Source organism: Prionailurus viverrinus, chromosome A3 (genome assembly GCF_022837055.1).
Source record: "Prionailurus viverrinus isolate Anna chromosome A3, UM_Priviv_1.0, whole genome shotgun sequence".
Taxonomy (NCBI): Eukaryota; Metazoa; Chordata; class Mammalia; order Carnivora; family Felidae; genus Prionailurus; species Prionailurus viverrinus.
In genome coordinates this window covers 121,515,353-121,540,169 of record NC_062563.1, presented here as the reverse complement: position 1 = coordinate 121,540,169, position 24,817 = coordinate 121,515,353, and the positions used below count along the sequence as shown (strand labels likewise).

Sequence of the window (24,817 nt, the reverse complement as noted above, 5' to 3'; positions counted from 1 at the left end):
TTTTTATTTAAATTCATGTTAGTTAACATACAGTGTAGCATCAGTTTCCACACCTCCTACTTGATATGTGAGAGTTTCTTTGGGATCTGTATTCATCTTTATGTTAACTAGGTCACCACCACATTGCTCTTCAAATAACAAGCATTGAGAGTTCTTTTTTTCTCACACCCTTACCCACACTGTCCTCTCCTCACTGTAAGTCTCCCAACTTGATGAGTGTGGGGTTACAGTTTGAAGTATATTTCGCTGATAACCAGATAAATTGATTTTGATTTTTGTTTTCCTCTTCTGTGAATTTCCTGGGTATATCTTTTGCCCATATTCCTGCTGGGTTGTTTTCCTTTTCCTTTTTATTTATAAGAGTTTTTTTAAATTTTCTGTGTACTACTCTTTTTTGCTTATATTTGATGTAAATATCTTTCTTCTCCTGGTCTGTTTAACTGTTTTTGAAATCCGTTGACATACCTTGGAACCTTCAGTTTTCATGTGTCAAGCTCTTGGGGGTCTCATGGAAGAATTTTTTTCCCTCTACTTCAAGGCCTTAAACATATTTTTACATATTTACATATTACATACATATGTGTATTTAGAGTTTTAATTAATGTAGAATTTGATTTGCATACGATATAATGTGGGGAACTAATTTTATTTTTTCCCATGTAGAACATAAGTGGTTATGGCCCTATCCTTTCTCTGCTTTTGTGCTGTTACCTTTATCATAGATCCAGTTCCTGTATAGATAGGGATCTGGTTCTGAACTTTCTTATGTCAATCACCTTGATATCTGTTGAGGCAAGACATTCTTTGTTATTTTTCAAAATTGTTTTCCCTATTCTTGTCCCTTTACCTGTCCATTCAGATTTTTAAATCAGGTTTTTAAATTTTCCCCTGAAGAAAAATACTCCTGAGATTTGGATTAGAATGTCATTTAGTTTTATAGATTAAATTGGAAGAGAATTGACATTTTTATTTTCTAGACTCCAGATTCCCGAGTGTTCTTATTTGTGAATATAAAGGCTATTCACATATTCAGGTCTTCACTGTTCTTTGGTAGTAGTTCATTATTTTCCCCTTTAAACAACTAGCCCATCTTTAGTTAGATATATTCCAGGGTCCCACAGAATTTTTATTGCTTTTGGAAATGGTATAATTTTGTCTATTGCATCTTCTAACTGACAGCTTTTAATATAGAGGATTTGGGATTATTGGTCTCCTATGCATCCATTGTTCTAAACTTTCTTATTTGTTTTATGGCTTATCTGTAGATCTTTGATTTTTTTATACATACATAATCATGTCATGACAAATATCAAAAAGTGAATATATTTTTTCTTCTTAGATGTTTTAAAGATAATAATCTTTGTATGTCTGCTTTCAAAATATTTGAAAACATTACTTCCTTCAGGTTTGTAAGTATGGGCTTCAGTTTCAATTGGCATTTTTGATATGGTAAAGTAAAACTTCGTGATTTTGAAACTGATTGAGTTTGTGTATGAATCCCACCTTGTAATGCTTCTTTTGGTTTTGTTATTATCTGCTGTCTCTTTGGACAGATTCTGAACTCATTAATCATAAAGAGAATATGTTAGACCTCAGGATATTGCCAGCCCTTTGTACAAGAGCCCTGATAGAGTTTCTTAGTAATTGATGCCTCGTATCTCTTCCTATTACCTCTTCTCCATTCTTTAACTGTACTAGGAGAATGGGGATTAAAATGCCAGTCTCAAAATGCTGGGTAGCTATGCCTTGTGCTTGTTTAATATTTCTAATTCAGCTCAACAAGTGCTTTATTTAGTGCCCACTATTCAACCAGCATGGTGTGCATGACGTTATAAGGATATAAGCAAAGTGAGTCATGTTTTCTATCTTCAGGGAGCTTACAAATCTTGTCATGCCACTCATTCTTCTTCTTAAACCCTTCTGGGCTTCCCCTCGCCCTGAAAAAAATAATCATAACCAAAACAATGACAGTAGGTAACATTTACTGAACTAAAAGTATATGCCAGCAACTTTGCCAAACATTTTACATTTAACATCTTTTTTAATCCTCACTAAATTCTAAGAGATAATTAATGTCATCACCCCTGTTTTGCAGATAAAGAAATTGAAGCTGAGAGAAGTTAAATTGCTGTTAAGCAACTTGTCCAGGGTTACATAGCTAATAAATGACTGAGGAAATTTGAACTTGTGCTTTTAAGCAATACATCATGCTCTTTATCATGGTGTATGGAAGAGCCCTCATGATGTGGCTTGGAACTCATCTCCTGCCCTTCTGTTTCTTATCTGTAGTTGAGCCATACTGAACTACTTATCGATCCTTTAACTTGACATTTTCATTCTCATATTACACCTTTGAAAAAGCTGGGTTTTGTTTGTCTGCCTCCCCTGCCCTGAAACCAATCCCTGTCTACCACCAGGTTGGGACATCTCATTGCCTCAGTGTAGGTGCGATCCGGATGAACTTCTATAGTATTAACAGTCTTGTCACATAGTGTTGTAATGACTCTTTTTCTTTATTCTCACACTAATTAGGGCTACACCTAACTTACCCCTGGATCCCCAGGACATAGTGCGTGGCTGTCTGGCATGCAATAAGTTTAGGACCATTTGTTGAAAAAGCTAGTAAGTTGAAGGAAAAAGATACGTTAGTTAATTCATAGCATGATTAACTAGCATGTGTGCAATGTCATGGAAGTCGAGTGGGCTGGTGAGAAGTGTAAGTGGCTAAAGTAATAAAGGAAGCCTTCTTTTCCATTAAGGTAGAATTTTTTGGTCATGTCCGCCCCTCCTTCAGTTTTGACTTTGTTTAAATATATCTGCTCTCATTTTCTGTCCTTGCTTATTAGTTACTTCGTTTCGTGGTGATTTTCCTAGTCTCCTTCTTAAGTCATTTTATAGACAACTCAGCATTTCAGTATTTTTAGCTTCTTGCTTCCTCTGTCAACTCTGTCTATCCTGCCATTCTAGCACTTTCTTTTATTCTACAGTGGTGTCAGGCACTTCAGTTTTACGTAAAACTTAATGTCAGAAGCAGATTTTGGAGTTCCACTACGTGAATCCAATTTACTTGTGTTAGAATCTATACCCCTAGATTTAAACAGATCATACTTTAGACTGAATCTACAAAATAAGTCTAGTATGACTTAGTTTCTCTAAGGTAAAATCAGGTGTCCTCTAAAACACTATCAAGTTGCAGAGATGGAGTTCTCGGAAACCTTGAATATGTCATTTTCTTCATGCCTTGGTTTCAATGCCTTTGTGTGAAGTTTGTCAGAATATCTTGCTCCATGTACTTTCTGTGGAAATTGTAAGATAAAGTTTTACTAAATAAAGTGGGACTAATTCCTTAATAATGAAAGGCTTTACAAATAAAGATAAAGGATGATAGTTAAAGTTTCAAAATTTGGTTTTGTTCTGGGATGTGTACCATGTTGTAGTATTTTGTTTTTTGTGGTTAAATACATTTGATTGGCTGACTTGGTTCTTTTCAACTTACTATGTTGCTATGGAAATGCTATTGCTTTTATAGTTTTGTATTATGAAAAGTAAGTGGTATTTTAATTGTTGCCAATTATGAGCTTTTTATTTTTCTTAATTTTTTTTAAAAAAAAATTTTCTTTAACATTTATTTTTGGGACAGAGAGAGAGCATGAACAGGGGAGGGTCAGAGAAAGAGGGAGACACAGAATCTAAAACAGGCTCCAGGCTCTGAGCTGTCAGCACAGAGCCCGACGCGGGGCTCGAACCCATGGACCGTGAGATCATGACCTGAGCCGAAGTCGGACGCTCAACCGACTGAGCCACCCAGGCGCCCCAATTATGAGCTTTTTAAAAAGCAACTAATCTTGCCCTCTTTTCACCTCCTTTTTTTTTTTTTTTTTTTTTTTTTTTTTACCACTTTCCTACCATCACACCAGATGATTTTGGTTGCTGCTTATAAAACAAAGAGTTATTTGTGGCCAATCTTCCTTATTATGTTAATTTGATAATGGAAAAACTCATTTCAAAGTAATACTTCACTATCTTTGTATGTATTACATAAAATAAGTTGCCTAATGATCTGGCTAATTAAACCAGGGGTAAAGACTGGAAAACAAAACTGAACAGTATTCATTCAGTACCTTTGATTGAATGTAAAGTGCTAGCTGGTTGCACTGTTATCCTTTGTTCTCGTAATTTTGCTTCAAGATAAATCAAAATTGATTTTATTTATCACATGTATGAGAACTTATAAATAGATGTCTTCTTTTTTGTAGAATGAAGTTGTATACAAAAGACATTGTTCTCTGTACCTTTGTCTCATAATTGATTATTATTCTTTTTCTTTTACTTTTTGGATGGATGCTCTTTTCTTTTTGATGAGGACCAACTAATGGTCTAGTTATGATAAGAATCAAGTGTTTATCAGATTTCTTTCAGTAACAAAAAAATTAAGAAAGTTTATCAGATTTCAAAGTATAACTTATTTGAACTCTAGTATAGTCTGCACTGCTTAATTTATAACAAAGTTATTTGAAAAATCAGATTTTCTAATTCAAGGAATTATTGTTTAGAATATAAAGTAAATTCCAAATGCAGTGAGTGTAAGTACTTTCTGCTTCCTTTTAATATCTAACATTTTGTTGGGAAATATTTGATGTATTTACATCATTGAGGAAATACATATATGATGGCAGTCACTCTCTTTATGTATTTTTGGCCAGAATTGTTTTCTGTACTTTGGTATTGTGAATTTAAGTTGTTTTCAAAATCGGACTTTATATTCTGGATAAAATTATGGATCTCTATAAATATGTAAATATTAAGTACTTGATCAAAGAGGGAAGTATCGTGGTAGAAATGTACACTAACTGGTTTTTCTTTGTGTAACAAACAGCACTGAAAAGAGGCGCAGGGAACAAGAAAATAAATATTTAGAAGAACTAGCTGAGTTACTGTCTGCCAACATCAGTGACATTGACAGTTTGAGTGTAAAGCCAGACAAATGCAAGATTTTGAAGAAGACAGTCGATCAGATACAGCTAATGAAGAGAATGGAACAAGGTAAAAAAAAACAAAAAACAAAAAACAAAACCATGGTTGTGTGCTTTGTTATGAAGACCTTTATAATAGGTGATTTTATTATTTTTATTATTAAGAAATTGCATTGAATTTCATAATGTTATTAAAGAAACATTTTTGTATAGACGGTCTTTATTTTAGAAAGTGAATCTGAGAGGTTTCTTGTTACAAAAACATGGCTTATTAATTTAACTTGAACACTGGTTGCCTTGGGAGGTTATGAAGCCTGGTATCTAAGGGAATTGAGTCAAGAGATCTAAGTTGTGGGGTCAGACCTGAAGCTCTGGCATAGTGTTGAAAGACAGTGCCTCAGTGGTAGGAAAATCCCTCCATCTGAATAATAAGCTTGTCTCTGCCGGGGCTCTGGGCATGGGAAACAGTCTCTTCTGGGAAAACCCTGATTTTGTTTTACGACTCATATTTATACTGTCCATATTTACTGGGGACCTCATGCCAGAAAACCCCTAGCAAAGAATTAAAGCAGACACACAGGCAGAGCGCTTTGGAGGAAAACTCTCACACCTGATAATGGAAAAACTCATTTCAAAGTAATACTTCACTGTCTTTGCATGTATTACATAAAACAAGTTGCCTGATGATCTGGCTAATTAAACCAGGGGTAAAGACTGGAAAACAAAACTGAACAGTATTCATAACTTTTGGAACTTAAAATCGGGATAACTGAAATAAACTTTGCCTCTTTACTTTGTTTTCTACTTTTTGCCTACTCTCTGCCTAACCATTCTAGGCACACTCTGCCTCAGGTCTTGGCACTTTCTTCTCCCTTTGTCTGGAATGTTCTTTCTCAGATGTACACAAGGCTCATTCCCTCACCTCTTTTGTGCCTTTGTTCAAATATTTCTTCGCAATGAACTTGTCTGTAACTATCCTATCTAATACACTCTCTCTCTAATACACACACTCTCTACATCTTCCTTGATTTATTTTCCCCACAGTGTTTTTTACATCTAACATATTATATGTTTTATTTGTTTATTGTCAGCCTACTCCCACTAGAGCTCCATGAGGGTGAGGATTTTTGTTTGTTCATCATTGTCCCCTCATACCCAAAACAGTTCCTGGTTACATAATAGACTTTCAGGGAATATTTGTTGAATAAATATTTTAAGGGTTGAAAGATAATGTGAAGAAATCTCTTAGAAAGTAAAAATAAAAAGACAAGTAGTGGAAGACAAGGGAAAGGTGGGAAGTGTATAGGAATAGTTCAGGAGGTGTAACATATTAATTTCAGAAAAAGAGAACAGACCAAATAAAGGGAGGAAATTATAAGAGTAATAATACAAAACCAAAACAAAACACTTCTCAGAATTAGAAAGATGTGGGTTTCCAGATTGAAAGCACTCATATAGTGCCCAGCGCAACGAATAAAAAGAAAGGGAGAAAAACCTCACACCAATGCACAATTTTCAGACACCAGAGAGAAAAAAAACAAGGGAAAGAAAAAATAGACACATACCAGATTCGGAGTGTATCCTAAATAACAATACTGAATGAGAATTCTTTTCTTAAGAAATGTTTATTTATCTATTTTGAGAAAGAGAGGGAGAGTGCACACAAGCAGGAGAGGGGCAGAAAGAGGGAGGGAGGGAGAGAGAGAGAGGGAGGGAGGGAGGGAGGGAGAATATGAATCTCAAGCAGGCCCCGTGCCACCAGCATAGAGCCTGCTGTGGAGATCAAACTCACAAACTGTGAGAGCATGACCAGAGCCAAAACCAAGAGTCAGACACTTAACCAACTGAGCCACCCAGGTGCCCTGAGAATTCTAAATCTGGAATTCTGTGTGAATCCAAATGAAGTGTAAGTGCAAAATAAAGACATTTTCAGACATTTAAAGCCTCAGTTCAAAAGTTATCTTCTGTGTACTTTTTCCAGAAATATCTATCAAAACCACCATAGCAAACCAAGAAAGAAAGGCATAGGATCTTAATCCAGGGAAACCATGGAATCTTAACAGAAGAAAGGTGTACCCTTGTGCATCAACCTAAAAACATAGCTAGTGGATAGAGGTCTCCAGGACGAATGTTTCCATGGGGAAAAAATGGAACAGAGAATCAGAGGACTGACTAATTAAGAGGAAAATTTCATTTCGGGGGGGGGGGGGAAGTTTAGGGATGAGTTGAACTTAAGACTAAAACGCAAAATAGGAGAAATGTAAATGATAGCACACACCTTGTCTCGTTTGTGAACTTTATTTATGTGGCCACAGGAGCATAGATATTAAATACTGATTGCCCTAGAGATTGTAACTATATTGGGAGGATGGAAGGAGGGAGAAATGTGTGGGTAGAAGGTTGATGTAAGTTAAAGTCTTACTTTTCATGATAGCGTGCCAATAAATTATGTCTATCATGGACATAATCAAGATCTAGCAAATAAACATGAGATTGAGAAATACAGAATGTATAGTTAGGATACAGGCTAGGCTACTATAACAAGAGACCCAAAGTGCAGCAGCTTTAACAAGATAATCTAGGGATGTGTCAGAGGTTGTGATTGATTTCATCTTTTTTTCTGTGCCATTCCTATTGCCATTTTCCACGTGGCTAAACATGGCTCACCGGTCCGCATCCCAGCTGACAAAAAGGGGAAAGAAGAAAATGGGGAGGCATGCTTCTTTCCTTTTAAGGACAAGACCCAGAAATTGCACGTCGCTTCTTTTCACATTCCTTGAGCCAGAAACTAGGTCACATAGCCACTCCCGCCTTAGGTTTTGCCTGAAATTTTAGATGTTTTGCTTTTCACACATAGTTATTTAATTTACTTGGACTTGATGGTTGGTGTTTTTTGACAAACCTGTTTAAAAACCAAAAACCTGTCTTAATGTTATAAACACATGAATTGATGAAGGAAGTACATCTTAGAACTAAATGAGAAACTTCTGTACCATAATAATCAAAAGGTAAATAACCCAGTTAATAGATGGACAAAGGCTCTGACTGAATACCTCTCAAAGACATATAAATGACTAATAAGCACAGGAAAAATATGTGCATATCGTTGCCATCAGAGAAATGCAAATCAAAACTACAGTGAAGTACCAGGATGGCTGCACACAAAAAAGACAGATAAGTGTTGGTGACGATGGGAGAAATCGGAACCCCCATACACTGCTGGTAGGAAAGTAAAATAAAATTGTGCAGCCACTTTGGAAAACAGTCCAGTAGTTCCACAAAATGTTAAGCATTGAGGTACAGTATCACCCAGCAATTCCATTTGTAGGTATATACCCAAGACAAAGGAAAACCTAGGTCCACACAAAAACTTGCACACAAATGTTCGTAGCAGCATTATTCATAAATAGCCGAAAGGTGGAAACAACCCGTGTATCTATCGGCTGACCAATGGATAAGTTAAACAAGGTATATTTATATAATGGCATATTATCTGGCAGAAAAAAAAGGAAGGAAGTACTGACAGTGCCTTGAAAGCACACGAAGCAAAAGAAGCCAGTCACAAGGGACCATGTGTTGTATGACTCCATTTATACTAAATGTCCAGAATCGGCAAATCCACAGAGACAGAAAGTAGATTGGTGGTTGCTTAGGGCTTGGGAGCATTGGGAAAATGGGGGGTGACTGTTCAAGGGTACAAAGTTTCTTTTTGGGTTGATGAATATGTTCTAAAATGTATTATAATGTTGGTTGCATAACCCTGTGAATGTACTAAAAACCATTGAATTGAATGCTTTATTTTTTTTAATGTTTATTTTTGAGAGACGGAGAGTGAGTGGGGAAGGGGCATAAAGAGAAGGGGACAGTGAGCTCTGTGCTGACAGCAGACAGTCCAGTGCGGGGCTTGAACTCACAAACCGCCATATCATGACCTGTGCTGAAGGACGCTTAACCAACTGAGCCACCCAGGCACCCCTGAATTGTATGCCTTAAATGCATGAATAGCATGCTATGTGAATTGTGAATCAGTAAAGCTGTTGTTATAAACACTATATGAAATGACACTTTACACCCAATAGATTCACACACACAAATTTTTTTTTAATGCTGATATCAATTGTCAGTGAGGATGCATAAAAACAAAAACCTTTGAATGTTACAAGTGGTACATTCTCTTTAGAGAGCAATTTGTCAAACTTAGTAATGCCGAAAATACATAGACCCTATGAACCGGCAACTTCACTTTTAGTGTTTACCCTCAAGAAACTGTCACACATGTACAAAAGAGGAAGTACTGAAAATAGTTTATTACAGCACTGTGTGTGGTAGTCAAAGGTCTGTCAGTAGTGGCTTAGGAAATCTACTAACTGTGGGTTAGTCACATGATATATACCATCTCAAATGAATGAATCAGATCTACATCAGTGTGCTTAAATCTCAAACATAATATTGAGTGGAAACACTAAGTTGGAGAAGTCCATATATACTTATGTAAACTTTAAAACACAAAACAGTAGGGGTGCCTGAGTGGCTCAGTCAGTTGAGAGTCTGACTTCGGCTCAGGTCATGATCTCACAGTTCTTGCTGCTGTCAGCAGGAAACCTGCTTTGGATCCTCTGTCCCCCTCTCTCTCTGCCACTCCCCCCCTGGTGCTCTCTATCTCAAAAATAAACATTAAAAAAAAAATAAAAGGTGATCTATTGTTCAAGAAATCATACATGTGTACTTAAGTAATAAAAAACAGGCCTAGAAATTATTATACTGACCTCAGAATAGTAGTTATTTCTGAAAAGAGACAGAGAAGGAATAGTAGCAGAGTGTTCTATTTGCAGCATTTTATTTTTTAAAGAAGGAAGGACGTGGAGCAAATGTTAACATCCGTGAAAAATGAATGGTGGCTATGTGATGTATGCTATGTCATTTCCTGTATTTTTTGGAATATATGAAATATTTCATATTTAATTGTTTTAAGATTTTTTTTATTTGTAAGTAGTCCCTACACCCAACATGGGGCTCAAACTTACAACCCCTAGATCAAGAGTCACATGCTCCTGAGACAGCCAGGCGCCCCTGAAATATGTTACACATTAAAGTAAAAAAATGAGCCTCTATATTCAATGATACCAAATTTGGTTTTTGGCTAACTAACTCACTAGTTTGACAGATTGGAAACTTATTTAAGTATGGTGCTGTTTGAAGATGATGGATGGCTTTTCCAACATCACTGCACAAAAGAATTTCAGATCATTTAGTAGTTACACAGTTTTATCAATCAGATCATCATGACAGGAATGTGAAAGGTAAGCTAATTCATGCAGGCTCACAAAAGGAAAAAGCATTTCTTCACTCTCTTTTCAATGGCAGTTGATCAAATCAGAAGAGGAAAAAGAAAAATGGAGGAAATCATCATTCTTTTACAGTTCACTCATTTCTTAAAAACTTTTGGTGTAGACTTTTTCAAAAGGCTTTATATTTATACCATTTTCCCCGTTGTTGGAACATTGGACTTGATAGGTCAGAATTCAAATTATCCTGCTGCCACTTATTAGTTATATGATTGTGACACATTACTTAACCTTTGTGAACCTCAATTTTGTCAATTGAATATACATATAAAGTGAATATCATTAAGATTAAATAATGTTGTCAATAAATATCGCCTAGATAATAAGTAAATGTTATTTGAATCTTAAATTAGGTGAATCTGTGTCTTTGTAACTTGCCAATATGGAAATGAGCCCTTTTGGATGCATGACTTTTTGTTTCTTTATTATAGAGAAATCAACAACTGATGATGAAGTGCAGAAATCAGACATCTCATCGAGCAGTCAAGGAGTGATAGAAAAGGAATCCTTGGGACCTCTTCTGTTGGAGGTAGCTGTTCTCATTGATTTAGAAGGGGATCAAAATCTTTGTTCCAAGATAATTTGGTTTTTTCTCTTTTATACCTTACGTCAGATTAATATATTATAAAACAAAGCAAGTTTTAAAGAACTTTAATAATTATTTTGTAACCTATTTTGACAGTTGTTGCTGTTTCAGAATGAAATGTGAATAATGAATATGAGAAATTTTCATAAAGGCATTCTATATAGTCAGATGGAAAACCGAAGCCTACCGTATGGCTTTGCCACTCATTTCTGGGGTGGTTTGGACTAGTCGGGAGTATAAAACATTAGAATTATTTAGCTCACTAGTGCTATCTATATGTCTGTAGAATTTCACTTCTGAGTGAGGGGATGCGTCACTTTATTGCAGTAGGTGTTTTCCTGAAAAGTTTCCTGACTAAAATTTTCAAATGTTTACGTAAACACTGTATGAGAACTTACTATTTTAATGACCCTCTACCGAGCTTTTTGAAGAACTTTTAAACTTGAATTGTTTTGTAATTACTGTGTAATTTTCACCTCAGCTTTTCCTATCTAACCTTCACTCCCTTTGTCTTCAGCGTAGATGTCTTGTTTCCAAGCAGGCCCATCACCTTCAGTGATCCCTCTCACACATGAATGTTTAAGAACACATGTGCGGACACACTCATTCCCCACAGAGTAAATAGAAACTGGGTAGAAACAACTACCATCGGGGCGCCTGGGTGGCGCAGTCGGTTAAGCGTCCGACTTCAGCCAGGTCACGATCTCGCGGTCCGTGAGTTCGAGCCCCGCGTCAGGCTCTGGGCTGATGGCTCAGAGCCTGGAGCCTGTTTCCGATTCTGTGTCTCCCTCTCTCTCTGCCCCTCCCCCGTTCATGCTCTGTCTCTCGCTGTCCCAAAAATAAATAAACATTGAAAAAAAAAAAAAAAAAAAAAAAGAAACAACTACCATCTGAGCGTGTGCATACACGTATAACTGGGAGAGGGGAGGGTAACCACATGTGGTAGAGTCTGATGTTTTCTTTGTCCCCTCTTCACATCCTGTTACATTGACTGCATGACACATGACCATGTTTTGGAAACGGTACTGTAACATATGAAAATGTGATGGTGGAATCTGGTGGCGAACGTACAGATGTTAGCTACAGAATTCTTTCAACTTTGCTATAGTTTGAAATTTTAAAATATAAGCTATTAGAGGAAAAGACATTAAAGAAAGAAGAGCACTTTCAGCTCATTTCCAGCTTCCGCCCCGTCTCTTCCCCCTGCTTGGCACCTTTCACACCACTTGGTACACTTGGGCCCTTCCTGGAGCCCTGACCTGTCTTAGCATTTACTGCTCCTCTTCTCCACCCTGCAGGGGGTTGGTCTTTTCATAACTTGTAGCTTCTGTGTGTGGGTTCTGTCTGCCTTCTTAGTGCCCTAGCCTCAGGACTCCCTTCAATTCATTAAATATTTTATTAAATCTATTTTCTGCATATAATGTCTTCTCAGATACTGCTAAGTACAAGATATACAGATTCTTGAGATTCCTGGGGTTCCTGTAGGAAAATGGTAATCATTGAAATCCTAGCTTCACCTCACGTTCTTCAGAAACCTCAGAGATCAACAACGAGAACAAGTGGATTGTTAACAAACTGAACATAGCACAGCTGGAGACAGAGAATATTACTACTGCTACTTTAATTTAGATAAACACTCACCATTGCCGTGTGAGAAAAGTCCACTATGCTTTAACATGAAGAGAAAATGACAGGAAAACATCCATTCGAAGCTAGTATAAAAAGAAAACAAAGTAGGAATATTTCTTTTAGCTGATGAAATTATTATCCTGAAAATCACTATGAATCAAAGGAAAACCGTACCATAGCATCACATGAATTAGGTGTCATTAGGCAAACATTTTCAAATATGAAAAAGCGCATCAAGTTAGAAATTCTAAAACCTCAGAATAGAAATGTATTTAGGTTTTGACTTCAAGGAGCTAATAATATTTTTATTTATGGGCTATAGATAACATGAAACAGACTGCAAAATAGAATTGCTGACTTTCACAGACTTCAGGGTCGCCTTCATTGGCAATCTTTTCTGGACCTTCTTTTGTATCCTCTGACCCCATCCTCATCATCTCAAACTTTATAGAGTCTAATCCAGGGCAGCTAAGAGAAGTGAAAAGTCACCATGAGACTGTCCATTGGTTCATTCAGGCTGAGTCTGGAGCTGCACTATTCAGTAAGATAGCTGTTAGTCAGACATGGCTGTTCAAAGCTAAATAAAATAAAAAATTCAGTGCTTCAGGAGCACGTGGGTGCCTCAGTCTGTTGAGCGTCCAACTCTTGATTTTCGCTCAACTCATGATCTCAGGGTCATGGGATTGAGCCTTCTTTTGGGCTCCACGTTGAGCATGGAGCCTGCTTAAGATTCTCTCTCTCTTCCTCGTTCTCTTTCTCATTCTCTTTCTCTCTCTCTTCCTCTTTCTCCTACTCTCCCCCTCTCTCTCTCTCCCTCCCTTTGCCCCTCTTTCCTGCTCGCCTGCTTACCTATTCTCTCTGTCTCTAAAAAAATAAATATATATATGTATATATGCATGTATATATGTATTTTTTCCCCAATGCTTCAATCTCACCAGCCACATTTATTTTTTTTTATGTTTATTTATTTTTGAGAAAAACACAGAGTGCAAGCGGGGGAAGGGCAGAGAGAGAGGGAGACACAGAATCCAAAGCAGGCTCCAGGCTCTGAGCTGTCAGCACAGAGCCCGATGTGGGGCTCAAACTCAAGAACTGCAAGATTATGACCTGAGCCCAAGTCAGACACTTAACCAGTTATCCCACCCAGGTGCCCCGTCACCAGCCACATTTGAAGTGCTCAGTGCCCATATGTCATCAGTGACTATTGTATTGGACACACAGATATAGAACTTACCTGTCATTACAGAAAGTTCTCTTTGGCAACATTGGTCTGGAGGGACTTGCTTAGAGGAAGGTGTGCACATCTAAAAAGTAACCAAATATTTACAATTCTATTAGGAACTCTCACTATACTGTTATTCCCTCCCCTCCCCCTTTCAAACATAAAGGAGCATGAGTTAAGAATGAAGATACTGGAGGTAATGTCTTCACATTTAAAGGGAGAGTGGTATTAGCCTTTATTTATTCAACAGATATTTATTGTTTGCCACACAGTAAGTACTCCTCCATTTTTTACTGTCCTCATTGTCCATTGCCCTTTGCTATCTAAGTTCCTCTGCCTCCTGTTCACAGCTCTGCATTATCTGACCGTAGCTTCTTATCTCCAGCTGCTTCCCAAGAAAAATTCAGTTTTAGTCATGGAGGTCTCCCTATACCTTACTCACACACTCAGGCCTCCTTACCTCACTTTGTGCCATTCCCTCCATTGCCGTGTGCCTCCTGACACCGTTCACCACCCAGTGCCGTTTTCTTAAAACTCTTCCTGTTGCCTCATTGCCAGAACTATCTCTGTTCTTCTCTGGCTACTCCTCAGCCTCTTCCTCAGATTTCTCTTTCGTAGCCTGACTCTTAAATGCTAGCATCCTTCAGCGTTCTGGCCTTGGCTCTTTTCCCTTTTTTTTTTTTATTCTGTGCACGTTTCCCAAGCAGTTTCATCTATGCCTATGTCCATGTGATGTATTCATGTATGTGTGCATACATGTAAGTATGTATAAATTATCAATTAGGATTCTCTGATTTCAAGCAATAGACCCCAATTCTGCCCAAATCAAGCAAATGTGAATTTATCAGAGTGCTATTTGGGTATCCCAGAACGATGCTTGGCAGTGAGATGAAACCAAGTCATCTTAAGGAGGCTAAAAATCAGATACTGTACGAATGGTCTCTTAGAAAGACCCATCTGGGCAGTACCTTGCTGGTACAGGTGAATGCATTCCAGCTATATTCGATCTTTCTGCAATTCTCCTGGAGATTCCCATTTAGGTTGGAAGTCTCCCAGTGGTCTGATTAAGAATCTCACAAGACTTTGTTTAATTGGGAAGAAGTAACTCCCCACAGGAAATCAGATATTCTGTGGAAGGGGAAGAGATGATTATAGTTAAGACAAAATAAACAAAAAGCCAGATGATACTGTATGTACCTGTAAATTGCTAATGTCTGCCTTAAGCTCAGATCTCTCTTCAGTTTCTCTTACATTCTATCTTGCTGCCTTTTGAACATCTCCATCTGAATGTTCCTTAGTCATTTCAAATATAACATTTCTGGGGCTGGCTCAGTCAGTTAAGCGTCTGACTCTTGATTTCAGCTCAGATCATGATCTCACGGTTTGTTGGATCGAGCCCTGTGTCAGGCTCTGTGCTGACAGCATGGAACCTGCTTGGGATTCTCTCTCTCTCCCTCTCTCCACCCCTTCCCAACTTGTGTGCATTCTCTCTCTCAAAATAAATAAACTTTAAAAAAAAAGGAAAATATTTTTTTAAAGAAACAAATATAATATTTCTAAAACTAAATTTATGACTTGTCCCTTTATCTTCTGCCTAAAAATAAGGGGGGAAAAAGTCAGTAATAAAGACTAGATTTCTTTACTCCTTGAGTCCACTTCCTCAGGGAAAGGCACCTATCTACCAGAACCCTTATTACATCATTAATGGAGAATCGCCCAAAATACTCATTCCCACAGCTGTTAGAGGTCTCCAAATGCTGTTTGTTTTGCCTGTGTCAAATTCTCTTCCTTCACTTCCACTGCCATTGCCTTAATTCAGGCTCGGGTTTGAACTGAAGTATCACAATAGCATTGCAACTGTTCTGGCTTCCAATCTGCATGCCACACCCACTTCCAGAAAGATCTTTGTAAAAGCAGACCACATCACTCGCATGCTTAAAACATTGCCTTCAAGAAAATGCCCATTGCCTTTAGAATAAATTCCTTTTTTTTTTTCTTTCCTTGAAGATTAAAAAAAAAAAAGTTTTGCTATTGTACATAACACATATATAGCAAGTGCATACAGGGTGATTTTTTTTGTTTTTAACCTCTAAGCCGGTTCCTGTGTTTGAATGTCCTTTCCACCTGAGTTACTACTCTGTGTCTTTCAAGACTTCGCTCAAGTGTAAGTGTGGCCTTCTCCCTGGAAACTTTACCAGTGACAGTCGTCCCTTTGCCTATTTTGGGTGCTTCAGTCTGTGCTTAACCTTTATGAATTCCTCTACTGCGCTATTCATAACTGTGCGTGCTTGTCTTTTTCCTTCAGAGACTGTATAATTGTTGAGAGTTGTGTGTTTTATTTCCAGAATTTTGTCAATTAACTGGCACTTAGGTGATAGTCAGTGAAGCTTGTGGAGTCATTTAAAGCCAAGGCCCTGTGAGAAGCCTTGGCCACTGTGGACCCTGCCATGAGACACAAGGTGGCCAAGAGAAAAAATCCTCAGATTGATGATGTTGTACTGAATGGACAGGCACTTCTTATCTCCTGTGTGCTGCTCAGTGGAAGACCAGCTGTCAGGACTTGGAAAAGCAGGGAAGGTTCCTTTCCAGAAGGACACTTGGAAGTTAATTATATGCACAACATACGAGAAAAACTTGTAGAATAACTATTAGCAGATTATATTAGTCTGACAGACTTGAAGAAAATAGAGATGTTTGTGTATTCATAGGAATAGTTTCAGAGAATATTCCCTGAAACATTACCAGTCTCCTGGGGGTGAGATTTTGGCAGATCTTCTACTGTTTCATTTTCATACTTAAACAATTTTTGTAAGTATATATATCATAATTAAAAAAAAAATAGGCATTTCCAACAAGAGACAGGCTATCTGTACCTCAGGAGTAGGGTCAGCAGGACGATTCTGTAAGCACGAGGGAGCCTTTGTAGACCTGTTTTCCAAGCCAGTCTTTTCTGGGGAAGCTCAAAAGAAATATGATGCCCCAGACTTCACAGAGGAAATGACGAGTCCATGTAACTGAGGCCAAGCAGGGACCTGGTGAAAGTTCTACACTCCCCAAAGGCTGATCAGCTGCATATTCCAGAGGCCAGTTACTAGAATAACTTCCCAGCCTGGCAGTGAAGTCAGGTACAGTCAGTGGGAGGAGAACTTGGAGAAGCCCCAGTAGGTCTGTGGAAAAGGATACTGCAGGGACTCCAGGCCTGCTACGATGAAGGAGAACTTTTAAGTCCTTTGGATTTTGCAAATACTTTAAAAATAATTGCACCAGATAGTCCAGGTGAATTCCTAAGCCTTACTGGTGCTGGATGCTGTGCCCATCATTGGCCAGTGTTCACACTGGACAGAGGTGATCCCGGGAGTGGGTCTTGGTCTCTCCCATTCCCTCTGCAGGTAACAGGCGACGTCCAGAGATATCCAGAGACAGACATGGAGAGTAAGAAAGCAAGGGAGAGAGTAGCTGTGGCTTTGAAGATAGAGAAGATAGACAGGGTTGTCAAGGAGGCAGAGAGGGAGGAGCCGTGAAGGATGCCCTGAAAACTAGGTGCAAAAAGGAGAAGGTCGTGCTGACGAAGCAGGGTACTGTGGCCCTTGGAATCGCCATGGAACAACCGGATTTTACTTGCCTGTCTTTTTCTTGCTCTAAATTATGACACTTAGTTATACCCAAACTGTTCTTGATTAAACTCTTTTGACAGATCAAAAATAAGATAAATGAAGTGAAATTGTATTTACACTGAATCAATTAATAGCTAAGAACATTTTAAGTAATTTTTACATCTGCTTTTTAAAAAAAAATGATGTTGGGGCGCCTAGGTGGCGCAGTCGGTTAAGCGTCCGACTTCAGCCAGGTCACGATCTTGCGGTCCGTGAGTTCAAGCCCCGCGTCGGGCTCTGGGCTGATGGCTCAGAGCCTGGAGCCTGTTTCCGATTCTGTGTCTCCCTCTCTCTCTGCCCCTCCCCCGTTCATGCTCTGTCTCTCTCTGTCCCAAAAATAAATAAAACGTTAAAAAAAAATAAAAAAAATTAAAAAATGATGTATCTGTATTTCTGTTGTTCCTATCGTCATATCACCTGCTATGAAATTCATAGCTAATGTCAAAAAAGGTTAGAAATGACAGTGCTTTCCTGTGCTCTTGTAAACAGAAAATAGTTTAGCAAAGGGTTTATCTGGTGTTGAGGTGTTTAGATCATTAATCACATCCCAAGGTTTTTATTGACATTCTATCTTCCTTGATCTCAAACAGTGATCCTTCCAAAGTAATCAAAGGATATTGCATTATCACATTAAAAAAAAATGAGTTTAAAGCACATTGAAACTGGAAGATGTTTGAGCAGGTAAAAAGTTTGTAAATGTTTAAACTGAGAAGAGAAGTTTTACAAGTATGGAACCGGGGTCATTTTGACAACAAAGTCACAACTATGGTACATTTCAAAACATTTCAAAGCATTTTCATATGCTGGCTCTATAGCATAGGTGTCTTTTTGAAAGGCAGTTTACTTATTCATTGTTTCAATATCAGGGACAAAATTAAGTGTGTTTATTATTTGGAAAACATCTGCTAGGTAACATATTATCATTACCACTTGTCATCCTAGAAAAGGTCAGCAAATTTGGGACACTTGCCTTTTTAAAAAATAAAAATGAATAGCCCATAACATTGTTAGCTCTTTTAAGAATTTTGCCACGGAAAACTAGACACTTCTGGGTATAAAACAGATTTTCATTGTCATTTTACATCTTGTTACAACATCCTATAAATGTTCTCCTTTTTAAAGGTCTTGTTTTGACTGCTTGTATATATCCTATAGCAAGTAAACTGCAATATATTACAATAAATGGAAAGATTATAAATAAGTAAGGTGCCACCCTGCTCAGTCTCTTCATTCTGGATCTTCTCTCAGGCTTCCATGGTTTGTGATATGTGACTGTCTAGAGTGAGTTGAGGTGTCAGGGTTTTCAGTATGTTTATTAAGCTGAATTTCTTCTTTATATCTTAGATTGCACTAGAAATAGAGGTTCTAACTTTTTTCCTGCACCTCTGTGGATGTGATGCTCCCCTTAGGGCATGCATATATATGTACACACACATATATGTATATCCCCTTTTGAAGACCCCTAGCTCTATCTCAGAGCATAGGAAGCCCTCTGTGATTTGGCTCCCGTCTACCTCTCCAGACTTATTTCCTGCCATGAGCCGGTCTTGTACCATGTACTCCCAACAACTCCAAACTGCTTTTTTGTTCCTTAATGTACCACACTGTCCCCTCTGCCTAGAATGTTCTTCCCTCATTCCTCTTCCTCTCCTCCACTATGCCCTATGAAACTCAGCTAGGGGCGTCTAAATAGCCTTTCTGTGCCTCCTCCCACCCCACCCCAACCCCAAATTAGGTATTTTTCCTTGTGCTCACAGAACACTCGGTGTGTCTCTGACACTGCATCACTGGTATTTTATTATGTTTGTGTCTCTCTCTACCACTGTCCCGCAAGTTCCTTGGGGGTAGAGACCTGTCGTACTTAACTTGTGGTTTAGAGATGTTTATGACTGAGTGAATATCGGTTACTTCCTTCACATCTGCTACTTTGAAGTTTCTCTCACAGAAAGAGGGTTGATACATTCATTCATCCCTGCTGTACATTCCTGTACAGTCTGTTTCAAAATTCTGTCCCTTCCACAGAGAACATACAGTGTTAAATCTTCTGTTCAGTCTCCCCTTTTTTTTAACTTGACATATATTTCTGATCTCTTTTTCAGTAGAGAGATGTGTATGTTTATTTTTCTTTCATTTTTTAACCTCCCACCCTCTTAATCCTTTTTTTTTTTTTTTTTTCTTTTTTGGCTTTGCAGGCTTTGGATGGATTTTTCTTTGTTGTGAACTGTGAAGGGAGAATTGTATTTGTGTCGGAGAATGTGACCAGCTACTTGGGTTACAATCAGGAGGAATTAATGAATACCAGTGTCTACAGCATACTGCATGTAGGGGATCATGCAGAATTTGTGAAGAATCTGCTACCAAAATCACTAGGTACAAAGCAATGTGTTTTTCAAAAGAATATGAACTCTCTCTAGCTGTTTCTTACATTATATAATTGTTGTGTTTATATTACATAGTATCATTTTGAAATAAGTTCTAACACATTAAAAATATTTTTCAATTTAATTTCAGCCTGATGTGTAAATACGAAGAGGGAGTATCATCAAATAGCTGGTAGAGAGCATTCCTTTTATCCTATTCCTCCAGCTTATGACCTAGCCATGTGACAGTGGTGAGAAGCAGAGTAGTCACTGCCTTGCCACTAGAAGCTTCTGCTTGAAACTGCCTTTGTTTTTGGCTTCGATTATGTCCAAGAAAGAGACACATGTATATCCTTCCCACCACCCTGCTCAAAAAGAAGAAAAAGGAGGAAGGGAGGGAGAAATATACTGTCATATTACGTATATATTAAAATGAATATTTTTGGATGTAAGTGGTTTCAAACTCAGATGTTCTAAGTATGGGTGCGCAGGTTGTTTGCTGACAAAGGAGCCTAGCTGAGAGGACGGATGGGGTCTGATTTCCAGCCTCTGTTCCATTTGCTACACTGTGTGCCTATTTTGTAGCCTGTATGTACTCCCAAAGTAAGGGAGGGCCTTGGCTAGAAATTCTGTGTAACTAATACACACATGCAAATTGAATGTTATCTGTAGCTCTTTATTTTCGACATTGTTCGCTCAATGGAAAGGAAGCCTCATTCTTTAAAAAGAGTAGTTAGTACACGTTTATAGTACCTGGGGGCCTGAAATGATTATTTCTATTAAAATCACTAGTTAGATATTTGAATTATCAAAGGGTCTTATGTGCTTTGGTATAGCATTTTACAGTGTAAATGATTTTAGAGATGATATAGTGGATTCCTTTATTTTAAAGATGGTGCAGGGGCACCTGGGTGGCTCAGTCAGTTAAGCGTCTGACTCCTGGTTTGGGCTCAGGTCATGCTCTCACAGTTTGTGGGTTCGAGCCCTGTGTTGGGCTCTGCACTGATAATGTGGAACCTGCTTGAGATTCTCTCTTTCCCTGTTTCTCTGCCCCTTCTCCATGTGCTTGCATGTGCGCACACATGCGTGCTCTCTCTCTCTCAAAATAAATAAATAATGATAAAGATGGTGCAGAGATAAAGTAATTAACCTAAACCTCACAGCTAGCTCATAGCAGAACCAAGACTCCTTCTTCCAGTACAGGTTTGTTTCCGTGATTTCCTCTAACACTCTAACAGTTACACGCTGATGAGATCGTAAAAAGGTGGAAGGGTCAGTGAAGAGAATAAAGTTAAAAGAAAAACAAAAAACTTGGGAATGGTGAGAGAAGAGCCTTAAAAACCTTCCAGCTGCCACCATGGTTTGAATAGAACATTGTAACTGGGAAATGGTGTCCCATCACACAGTGATTATCATTTGAAATGTATAGACCTATTTTCTATAACTGAATTCGGTTTTTTATACCAAGTCAGGTAACATTTATGTTTAACAATCATTTTTATGTTATAACTTATTGATTACCCACTATATTTGAGGCATTGTTGCATATAAACTGTGCAAATAAAATAAGGTATAAGAATGGTTATAAGAACCCAAGGTTGGTCTCTGTCTATTCTAAGTATTTTTTTGAGTCACAGTCTCCTTTGAGAAACTGAATCCTGTCCCCAAAAAAGGTGCACATGTACACAAGCCCATCCTTAAGAATACACAACTGCCAGGTTAAAACTCCTGCTTAACAATGGATCTGTGGTTTCCAGTCAGGTTTTCATTTCTAGGATGCAACTGGAAACAAATAGAAAAGTGCATTAATTAACTGCTTGTAAAAATCTGAGCAAAAGAGCTAGGAAGTTATTAATTTTTAATTTTGTCTTTAACTGTTTATACAGACTGTTAATGAATTAAGAATTTGTAAGGCCTTATTTTTGAGGGGGGATGTCCTATACAATCTGTTAGAATATTTTACAGTTTTCTGATTGGTAGACATTTAGATTTGCTAAGAAAGATAAGTATCCTATTGCCTCAGGATAATGTGAGACCTGAAGAGATCTGTCTTTTAATCTGAGTATCTGACGAAGCAGATGGCTATAGGTATGTCTTTTGTATCCTCCGAGTTTTTCACCTTATTCACAGACATATAATCAATTTTTCTTCCGCAGTAAATGGAGTTCCTTGGCCTCAAGAGGCAACACGACGAAATAGCCATACCTTTAACTGCAGGATGCTAATTCACCCTCCAGATGAGCCAGGCACCGAGAACCAAGAAGCTTGCCAGCGGTATGAAGTAATGCAGTGTTTTACTGTGTCACAGCCAAAATCAATTCAAGAGGATGGAGAAGGTAAAACAAAGGGTGATTTTAAGGTGTTTGATCGCTTTTTCCATGACTTTAAAGACCAAGGAGGTAATTGATTATAAGTAGCCTTTTTCAGATAGTATTGGTCACTGTATTATGCATCATAGTGGCTATTCAGTTTACTACGTATTTCTTAATACTTAAGAAAAGAACTGCCAACATGTAGACTCACCCCTTTAAAAAGCCCCCAAACTCTCAGTTTTAAGCTGGCATTCCCACTAAAATGTCAAATTCAAACCAACTTGCTGCCTAGAAATAAGAGACGCAGCTAACTGCTGCCAGTTGGAAATGTACCAGATATAGCAGGCTGTTGAACAGCTCTGATTTTTAGAAAGTTTCAAGTTTAGAGTGTGGGGAACATTGGAGAATAGAGTTAGCATTTTTGAGGCCATACAAGGTAATTTATAAGGAGAAAGCTTATGAACAGATGAAAACACAGCTGAAGCTCTAATATGAACATGGTATCAACATGGCATTGATTAAAATCTGTGACAGTGGATGAATTTTCCATGTGAACTAGGCTGAGTTAAGAACACCACAAATTGGAAACTGGAGTAAGGACTAGGGAAGGTAGTAGATGAGGACTTAATCAGATGCAAAAAAAGGGCCATGCATGTAGCAGGCTTCACCCGTGAATGGGTGCCACAGTCAACTGAGGACTTTTTGTAAAATGCACATGCCAGTGCCAGCCTGTCTTGTATGACTGAAGTTCATGTTTAGCTATGCGGTGTTGTGTGTAACACTCAAGAAAATTGGAAATGGAACTTCGAAAAAGTCATGGGTCCCAACAACATAAAGTCCTTTATCAGGGGCAAAATAATGTTTCTTCAGAAAGAGTTAAATGTTTTTGTCATATGGTAATTTTTATCTGCACAGTGGTTATAAGAATAATTTCTGTGGCCATTAAGTACTGATAAGTATAGGAAATTGACTAAGGACTCCATTTTTAAAAAAATCACTGTGTTGCTTAAATCTAGTGAAAACTACTTCTTCAAGTTGTTATCATGCAAGTACATGAGATGCATCTGTCTCCTCTGGTTTATGTCAGAACATTCAACGGGAAGGGATAATGTATGCTAACTGGATCTCTACCTGGAGCTGCCAGCTTTTGGTTACCAGCAATTTTATCACTAATACTATATTATTAGATCAGAGCGGCTCCGATACTGTGTCAGATCCCGTAACATGTTGTTTTTATAAAAACCATTAGTGGCAAATGATAGATGTGAACTGTTTTCTGCCCTCCTTTCTTCAACTTCCCCTTCTTGTTTTGGGCAGATTTCCAGTCATGTTTGATTTGTATTGCACGGCGATTACCTCGGCCTCCAGCTATTACCGGTGTAGAATCCTTTATGACCAAGCAAGATACTACAGGTACTAACTGCAAAGTTTAGAATTACATCCAAAATTTTGTGTTCGTCTGTTCTCTGCTATTCAGCTTCTGTTCACCAGTCTTATACAAAAAATACTTTAAATGATAGTCCTGATCTTGTGCATTTTATTTTAATTTTATTTTTTTATTTTTTTAAGATTTTACTTTTCAGCAAAGTCCACACCCAATGTGGAGCTCGAACTCATAACCTCAAGATCAAGAGTCTCATGCTGCATCGACCAAGTCAGTCAGATGCCCCATTGATCTTGTGCATTTTAGATGCTATAATCATTGTCATGAGCAGGGTGCTGGGGGGAATATTATAACTATTAACATATTGTTTTGGTTATAAATTACTTTTCATAATCATGGAATAAAATTTTTAAAGAAATTTGGCAATGTAGATGTAAATATATTTATTTATAAATGGTGGCTTTAAAATTATGCTTAAATGTATCTAGCTATTTCTTTTTCCCTTCTTCTTTTTCTTTAAATGTATTCAGCACATACTGATCGAGTGCCTAGAAGTGCCTGTCACTATGTGTGACTGCTCAGGTATACAAGGCTGAGCCAAAAATCAATAACGCAATTACAAATTGTGGTGCATTTTATGATGGAAAAGGTGTGAGATGGTAAAAGGGAAGCGAACAGGGAGAACCTGTTTTTAAATTAGCTGGTTAACCAGTGCCTGTCTGAGGAGCTGATACAGAGCCCTGAGCTCCAAAGGATGAGGTGGTGCAAACTCTGCACAGGGTGGAGGGGGTGGCGAGGAGGGGTCATGGTGCGGGGTGAGGACTCCTGATTGAGGGAGGAGAGCTGTGATGGCACTCAGGAAACAGACAGGCGTGTCAGGCGAGCTGAAAGAAGGGCAGCAGAGCCCAGAGTAAGTAACGGTAGGACTTCCAGAAAGTAAGACCCTCTTTGGAAAGGCCTGCTTCAGATTTGATCTTTGGCAAAAACAATCTGTTGTTGTTCTTTACAATTTTACATAGAATTTTCCATATGTTATGTAATCTTCACTTTGAACACACCAAGTTTCATACTTTTACATCAGAGTTAGGTGTGTATCACTTGCCTCTCTCACTTTAAAATAGGGATATTTTAAAATAGGGATAAGATACTACAGATAGATTTTTTTTAGCAGGCCAAGGTTTAAACAGTCATTTCTACTGAATTTTATTCTTTGTGAAAATTTGGTTTTAATGTACTTTTTGACCTTTACCATTTTTATAAATGTATTAATATTTGTTACAATACTTATTAATGTTTTAGTCCCAGAAATCAAGTATTCCTGTTGTGTTCCTTATTCTTGTGTTTTTAAAGATA

General features: G+C 38.0%; 1 protein-coding gene across 8 annotated transcripts in view; it reads left to right on the top strand.

Annotated features, from left to right (window-relative positions):
* Nucleotides 1-24,817, top strand: part of NCOA1 (nuclear receptor coactivator 1) — a 216,775-nt gene that overhangs the window by 128,776 nt on the left and 63,182 nt on the right. For all 8 annotated transcript variants that reach the window (XM_047852331.1, XM_047852330.1, XM_047852326.1 and 5 more), the window contains 5 exons: nt 4,877-5,043; nt 10,750-10,847; nt 19,601-19,778; nt 21,925-22,104; nt 23,398-23,493. In XM_047852331.1, coding sequence (XP_047708287.1) covers nt 4,877-5,043; nt 10,750-10,847; nt 19,601-19,778; nt 21,925-22,104; nt 23,398-23,493 — 719 coding nt within the window. The remainder of the gene's footprint in view (nt 1-4,876; nt 5,044-10,749; nt 10,848-19,600; nt 19,779-21,924; nt 22,105-23,397; nt 23,494-24,817) is intronic.